Genomic DNA, 8,499 nt, shown 5'->3' on the forward strand with positions numbered 1-8,499 from the left:
CACACCCCACAAACCCTTGTCCAGTCACTCCGAACTTAGCAGCAGATCAGCATCCATGTACATTGTACCTGCAGCTAAAGCTACCTGCCATGGGATACTACCTGGCCAAGGCCCTTGTACCTGCAGCTATAGCTACCTGCCACAGGATACTACCTGGCCAAGACCCTTGTACCTGCAGCTATAGCTACCTGCCACAGGATACTACCTGGCCAAGACCCTTGTACCTGCAGCTATAGCTACCTGCCAAGGGATACTACCCGGCCGAGGCCCTAGTACCTGCAGCTATAGCTACCTGCCACGGGATACTACCTGGCCAAGGCCCTTGTACCCGCAGCTATAGCTACCTGCCACGGGATACTACCCAGCCAAGGACCTTGTACCTGCAGCTATAGCTCCCTGCCACGGGATACTACCTGGCCGAGGCCCTTGTCCCTGCAGCTATAGCTACCTGCCAAGGGATACTCCCCGGCCGAGGCCCTAGTACCTGCAGCTATAGCTACCTGCCACAGGATACTACCTGGCCGAGGCCCTTGTACCTGCAGCTACAGCTACCTGCCACAGGATACTACCTGGCCAAGACCCTTGTACCTGCAGCTATAGCTCCCTGCCACGGGATACTACCTGGCCGAGGCCCTTGTACCAGCAGCTATAGCTACCTGCCAAGGGATACTACCTGGCCAAGACCCTTGTACCTGCAGCTATAGCTACCTGCCACGGGATACTACCCAGCCAAGGACCTTGTACCTGCAGCTATAGCTACCTGCCACGGGATACTACCTGGCCGAGGCCCTTGTACCTGCAGCTATAGCTGCCTGCCATGGGATACCACCCAGCTGAGGCCCTTGTACCTGCAGCTATAGCTACCTGCCACGGGATACCACCCGGCTGAGGCCCTTGTACCTGCAGCTATAGCTACCTGCCACGGGATACTACCTGGCCGAGGCCCTTGTACCTGCAGCTATAGCTACCTGCCACGGGATACTACCTGGCCGAGGCCCTTGTACCTGCAGCTATAGCTACCTGCCAAGGGATACTACCTGGCCGAGGCCCTTGTACCTGCAGCTATAGCTGCCTGCCACGGGATACTACCTGACCAAGACCTTTGTACCTGCAGCTATAGCTACCTGCCACGGGATACTACCTGGCCAAGGCCCTTGTACCCGCAGCTATAGCTACCTGCCAAGGGATACTATCTGGCCGAGGCCCTTGTACCTGCAGCTATAGCTACCTGCCAAGGGATACTACCCGGCCGAGGCCATTGTACCTGCAGCTATAGCTACCTGCCAAGGGATACTACCTGCTGGCCAAATATCATCATCCTAGGCCTTTTGGTTACTGAAAAGAAGTTGTTTAAGTAAAAAGTTGACGCCGGACAGACGAACGCTGGATGCCGCACCATGGCATAAGCTCACTTGCCCTTCAGGCAGGTGAGCTAAAAATAAAGTTTGCAAGAATGACAACAATAGAAATGACAACTCCATCAACAGACAAACCTGAATCCTCCTTAAAGACGATGCCAGTCTTCTTTTTGTCATTTCCGCTCCCAGCTTTCTTCCTTGGGATAGGTTCCTCATCAGAGTCTGTCAACAAAAACTTTAACTTTTTCTAACTCTTCTCCAAATGAGCCTTTGCCTTTTAANGGATACTACCTGGCCGAGGCCCTTGTACCTGCAGCTATAGCTGCCTGCCACGGGATACTACCTGGCCAAGACCCTTGTACCTGCAGCTATAGCTACCTGCCACAGGATACTACCTGGCCGAGGCCCTTGTACCTGCAGCTATAGCTGCCTGCCACGGGATACTACCTGACCAAGACCTTTGTACCTGCAGCTATAGCTACCTGCCACGGGATACTACCTGGCCAAGGCCCTTGTACCCGCAGCTATAGCTACCTGCCAAGGGATACTATCTGGCCGAGGCCCTTGTACCTGCAGCTATAGCTACCTGCCAAGGGATACTACCCGGCCGAGGCCATTGTACCTGCAGCTATAGCTACCTGCCAAGGGATACTACCTGCTGGCCAAATATCATCATCCTAGGCCTTTTGGTTACTGAAAAGAAGTTGTTTAAGTAAAAAGTTGACGCCGGACAGACGAACGCTGGATGCCGCACCATGGCATAAGCTCACTTGCCCTTCAGGCAGGTGAGCTAAAAATAAAGTTTGCAAGAATGACAACAATAGAAATGACAACTCCATCAACAGACAAACCTGAATCCTCCTTAAAGACGATGCCAGTCTTCTTTTTGTCATTTCCGCTCCCAGCTTTCTTCCTTGGGATAGGTTCCTCATCAGAGTCTGTCAACAAAAACTTTAACTTTTTCTAACTCTTCTCCAAATGAACCTTTACCTTTTAACTTTGTGAAAATATCTCAGACAAAGAGAATGCTTTGGGAAAAGAAAGTGATTTTCACAATGATATTCGGATAATACAGTCAATTATTAATAGTTTATACTCATGATTGTAGAAATGAGGCCAGCCTTTAACACTTTCACAACTGTAAACCATAATGGACTCATCCAGATCAATGCATGGTAGAGCCTACTAAAGTATCATAGAGGTGAAAGGGTTAACAAACGTTGGAATGGGCATGGGTGCACAAGTTTCCTGAACATGGGTGTGATTATACTGAAATACTGTCAGCTTTAACTTTAGGTCTATTAATTAAGAGAAATATAGCTGTAAAATTTGAACCAGTTTATTTTGTATTAAGTTCTGACTGACACCTGATTGAATTGTGTAATAAATACCCACCTGATTCAATAAGGTGTGCCTTTTTGCCCACTTTCCTGTGACTAGAGACTGTGTCCTCATTCCTCTCTTCACTGCTCACCTGTGAGAGGGAAAATAAAACTCCTTGAACTCATAACGGTTACAAATATGTTTTCTGTTTAACAGACACAAGACAAGCATCTTCAAAGTGGGATATATAGTACATGTATAGGCAATTCTATCTTCTTTTCCCCCTCCATATATTATTTAAAGTAATTCTTGATATTGACAACTCGAAGTATTATAAACTTAATTGTAGGTTTATGGGACTCTAAACGATAAGTAATTGAATCATATATATATATACTAATACTAATTAGCTTACCATATTTGATCATTTTTAATCAAAGGTGTATATATATTCTTTTAACTTTTATAATAATGTTTCCTCTTATTCCTCCACATACAGGAATACCACGAGGAAGACCATTTGGATTCCACTGCCAATTATCAATGTCTATCTTACCTGACGTTTCCGTTTTTTCTTCGTGCCTTCGTCTAACTGTTTCTCGTCCTTCTTCACAGCAACATTTCCATTCACATCCTCATCGTCACTGTCCAACGCAATCACCCTCTTTGCCTTGCTTTTACTTTGAGTTTTCCCCCTTGAGTATGAACCTTTACCCTTTTTATCACTCCCCCTTCCCTTCTCGGTGGACTTGCTGCCATCATTTCCCCTTCTTCCAGTCTTTTCATTTGTTGACTTTCCCTTTACGTTTAATTTCGAGGGTTCAGGCCTGACTGTTTTGTTGCTTGCATTGTTAGTTTTCTTCGCGTTGGCACTTGAAAAGAAGCTACGAATATCCTGAAAAGATATATATTAAAGTCTTACAAAAGATGTGTATAATGTAGTATAGATAATTTTAACTACTTTAAACTGCTGATGTAATGTTTTAACATATAAGCCTTATTACTGCCCCTCAGGAGGAATTGACATTATGTTGTAGATCCCCTCGAAATCCCAGACCTGACCAGGCCAGTCAATGATTTACAGTTTTATTTCTAAGCAGAGATGTATGTCTGGTGATCAGAGCTGGACTTCCTGTGAAGTCGATGAAACATTTGATTTCAAACAAGTATATATCCAATCAAAATGTTTCAGTTATGGAACGGAGATCTCAACTGTTTCCAAGCTGTGACTCAGAAACTAGGTCCATAGGGTTGTGGCCAGACCCCAGGATCAATTCTAATATCATGACTGCATTTGTCTCTTTATGCCCAGCATTTGTTTTTATAGTTTTGGGGTGGGGATCTCAACCATTTCAAAGTTATGACCCAGGGACTATGTCTCAAAGGGTGGGGCCAGACCCTAGTGCCATCCTGGAAGCAAATGTGCATTCTTCTCCTTATACTCAGCAATGTATATATGGTTATACGGTGGGGATCTCGAACATTTCCAAGTAATACACTTTTTTTTGGCCCCACCATTTGTACAATTTTGAATCCCTGCCTCCCATGAATGCTTCTGACCAAATATGATCAATATCCATGGCACAGTTCTACAGAAGAAGTCGTTTATAGCAATATAGCCAAATTGCCCCCTTTTTGCCCCGCCCCTCAGCCCCACCATTTGTACAATTTTAAATTACAACCACCTAGGGATGCTTCCAGTCAAATACGGTTGATAACCATATGTTAGTTCCAGAGAAGAAGTCGCTTAAAGCAATATAGCCAAATTGACCCCTTTCAGCCCCATCCCTCAGCCCCCTGGGGGGTGGGGGGTGGGGGTCAGCCCCACCATTTGTACAATTTTGAATCCCCACCACCTAGGGATGCTTCCAGTCAAATTAAGTTAAATTCCAATCAGTGGTTAAGAAGAAGAAGTCGTTCAAAGAAATTGTTGACGTACGGACGACGGGGTATGGTATAAGCTCACCTTGGCCCTTCGGACCAGGTGAGCTAATAAACTGTTTATTATTTTGTAGTTGATTAATATAGATACAAGAATAGGTGACAACTGAAAGCATGCAAGAATTGGCACCAAAGTAAGGTATACAAGAACTAGTGACAAAGAAAGGTACACAAGAATTACAAGAATTGATATAAATACCCAGGTATAAATATAAATTATCTTTATTAAATTATGTACATTGACAACAACAAACATAAGCTCTGTATAGCTTTTAATATAATGCTGCTAAGAGAACAACCAACCCTATCAGACATCACTCACTTTTTCTGCCACTGCGGAGACCAAACAGAATATTGTCGGCGATAGAATGAGTGGTCTTTCATTCTTAATTGCACAGAAAAAATGACTGCATGGAAGTGTTCACATCTACCAAGGCATCAAAAATTAATGCTTGGATAAAATATCTAAATTACAATTTTTTTTTTATGCAACAATTCAGAATGATAGCTTGCCTAAGGGCTTGCATTCACTATTAGTAGGATAGTAGATTGTTGGAAATATGAAAAGATGTGCATTGATTAGGTTGCCTTACAAGCATCAGCTGTAGGGAATTTCCCTTTAGCTCATAATCAGTGGTAGAGCATTGGGCTGGAGAGCCAAGCTATCTTTATCACTATTCCTCGTCCTACTACAAATTGGTGCCGTTGACCCCTTGGCGGGGAGTCAAAGAACCTGGGTTGTTGTTTGAAAAAAGAGGGGAATAGTGTAAAAGATGTGCACTGATTATGTTGCATTACAAGCGTCAGCTATAGGGAATTTCCCTTGAGCTCAGCGGTAGATAATCGGGCTGGAGAGCCACAGCGAGGGCACCATATTTATCACTATTCATCGTCCTACTACAAATGGACTAGCTGGTTGCTTGTGACCAGATACCTATAACTCAGTTGGTTAGAATATATCCTTAATAAGTTCTGGTCAAGCCATTGCAATGTTTCCTTTATTGTTTAACATGCATACATCAACCCTGCATGGTCAATACTAAACTCTGTAGCCTTGAAAAAAGGTGATGACCATGGCCTTGTTTGTCAATGATACTGAGCTCTTTATTTTATAGTGTAGCATAACTGGACTGGGACACTCGCTGGCAGCCATGTAGCCCAAGTTTCCTCTTAGCCCTGACACCAGACTTAGACATTTTGAAAGACAGATGTCTGGTGTGGGGCCAAAGCACACTCCTATATTGAAACGTGGAATTCTCCGACACCGTTTGGTGTTGGGAGTTTTTAGGTGCTGATCGGCAAAAAAAATTGACTATGACACAACAAATACCTCACATATATTGATAAATGGATTATCTATCGATCCAAACCCGCTCTTACTATCTCCAACAGATTAATTCCGTCAGTAGAGTCCACGGTTTTCAATCGTTCAAAATTTCCCACCTGAGCGAACACCATTTTTGTAGGTCAAGGTAACAAAAACAAGCGGTCCGGAAATCTTCTAAACAAGAGTGATATATTCCGTTTTCAGTCCGAATCAGTACAGCTTTTTGATCATATAGCAGCCAGTGCACTCTGGCCCCACACCAGACATCTATCTGTCAAAATGTCAAAGTCTGGTGTCAGGGCGCCAGAGGAAACTCGGGCTAGCGACCATGTAGCTCAATCAGTAGACTGATTGAGTATCTGTCTTGCCAGAGGAAACTCGGGCTAGCGACCATGTAGCTCAATCAGTAGAGTATCTGTCTCGCCAGAGGAAACTTGGGATAGCGACCATGTAACTCAATCAGTAGAGTATCTGTCTCGCCAGAGGAAACTCGGGCTAGCGACCATGTAGCTCCATCAGTAGAGTATCTGTCTTGCCAGAGGAAACTCGGGCTAGCGACCATGTAGCTCAATCAGTATCTGTCTAGAGTTTGGAGGTCCCAAGTTTGAATCTGGCCTTGCATTTCTCTTCTCCTGTAACAGTGGTGCCTGTGACAGACCCTTATGCACTTGGGAAGGGGATACCTGAACCTGGGCTGTAAATAGGGTTGTCGTCTGGGACAAAGACTGGTTGCGGAACTGGATTGGTTCGTTCGCCTTCGACCAGGTAGCTCAATTGTTGCAGCGTTTATCTATGGTTAAGAAGTCTTTCAATATGACAGATGAGCAAACAATCTCTCAAAACTTTAACTTACAGTTAAGCAANGGGGGGGGGGGGGGGGGGGGGTAACGATTTCAATTCAATTATACAGTTGTGACGAGAAAATGTAAAATGTATAGATCTGGAAAGTTACATCTGGAAGATGCATAAAAGCGGAATAGCTCACAAGTATTCGGTCAATGTAGAAGTGGGGTTTTGTTTTTTTGCAATGACAACACTTTTTCGTTTCAGGAAAATCACACATGGCCAACACGACAGTAACCAGTTATGTTTCAACCTAAAACCAAAACCTCTATATCACAACTAATTCACCATTATTAACAGAAATTATCAACAAATCCACAAACCATGGTGAAACGCTGATGACATATCCACCGTTATGCTAGAAACTCCCGAGTGTTTACATTCACTTCGTCCGATGTCCCTTTCGCGCCAAATACGACAACGCGCATGTGTGTGACCTTTATTTTGACCCCAGTGAGAAATTATTTACTGTTAGACTTGCACAAGTCAAAATCAAAGATCCCTATCTCTGTCTCCGCAGAGACCATAGTCGACTGGCATAACGTTAAATACTTCAGCAGGGACGTATATATATTGATACGTAATCTATACGTCTCTGACTTTTGCACACATAAAATTAAGTTCCTTATCATACAAAGATACACACAGATTTATTCTGACTATAGGAAATGGTACAATTTCCTCTGCTGTCAGCTCAATTCTAAAAGTTACAATAGTACATATAGTTGGTTAAACATGTTAATAACATGATTTCTGAGTATTTTTTGCGAGTCCATTACAGAGAGCTGCACAGTTCCATAGAGAACAGATGTTCAATGATAAGTAATTATATTACAGTAACATTGTGAATTGACTGAGTGTGGTTCAAAAATAAACTAGAAATAACAGAAATGAAGCGGGGAAAGGTTTTATGAAGGACTTGAATTTTGTGTCTCATATCAATTTTTGCAACAAGCCGTTAACAAGGCCTAATAGCATTGCTGGTTTAATTATAAGGTCATTTGTATATTTTCAAGGCACTCGTTCGTCCACACTTAGAGTATGCGGCAAGTGTATGGAATCCGTACAAAGATAACGACATTGAAATGATTGAAAGAGTCCAACGAAGGGCAGCAAAGTTAATACCCGGATTGAAGGACTTATCATACACGGTGGCATTCACAGGGGCATGGATCGCTTTACTTGTAATATTAAAAAATATATTAGTATAGGAGACCCCTCTTATTTAATATTACAAGTAAAGCGATCCAGGCCCCTGTGGTTGCATTCCGACACTTGCATATCGAAGACTAAGAGGCGACATGATTAATCAAATGTCTACAAAATATTAAACAACTTCCACTACGATAGTACAGTTACCACCTCAATCTTTGATAAAGAGAACCGTTAGTGCCGAACTCTCCAAGTGCCGAGATGATGACCTGTTACCGATAAAGACACTTCACGGCGAACAAGAGGTTATTCAGAGATAAAGTCGACAATCCGACATCCGCAAATACTCTTTTGGTCTACCATAACAGGGAAAGTAAGGCGAAAAAATTGCTGATATTGTTAAAAATCAGAGATGTATATTTTGCTACTGGCTTTATTTGTCTCTGAAAAATAAATTAAAAATCATTTTCTTTTTCAAAGAATTTCATTTTGACGATTTGTGTTGTTTCATTTTTTTCTCATTTTATTTTAATAAATGTTTTTTTGTTGGTGGCT

At 43.0% G+C, this 8,499-nt stretch overlaps 1 protein-coding gene across 1 annotated transcript in view; it reads right to left on the reverse strand.

Moving 5' to 3' along the window:
- Positions 1–7,208, reverse strand: part of LOC110466820 (replication factor C subunit 1-like) — a 36,429-nt gene extending 29,221 nt beyond the window's left edge. Inside the window, exons 1-5 of the mRNA XM_021523589.1 lie at positions 7,116–7,208; positions 3,238–3,576; positions 2,754–2,832; positions 2,166–2,296; positions 1,494–1,605 (exon numbers count right to left, since the gene is read on the reverse strand). Of these exons, the coding sequence (XP_021379264.1) occupies positions 1,494–1,605; positions 2,166–2,296; positions 2,754–2,832; positions 3,238–3,576; positions 7,116–7,118 (664 nt within the window). The 5' untranslated portion in view covers positions 7,119–7,208. The remainder of the gene's footprint in view (positions 1–1,493; positions 1,606–2,165; positions 2,297–2,753; positions 2,833–3,237; positions 3,577–7,115) is intronic.
- Positions 7,209–8,499: the final 1,291 nt, after the last annotated feature.

This window comes from Mizuhopecten yessoensis, unplaced genomic scaffold, assembly GCF_002113885.1.
Source record: "Mizuhopecten yessoensis strain PY_sf001 unplaced genomic scaffold, ASM211388v2 scaffold1707, whole genome shotgun sequence".
Taxonomy (NCBI): Eukaryota; Metazoa; Mollusca; class Bivalvia; order Pectinida; family Pectinidae; genus Mizuhopecten; species Mizuhopecten yessoensis.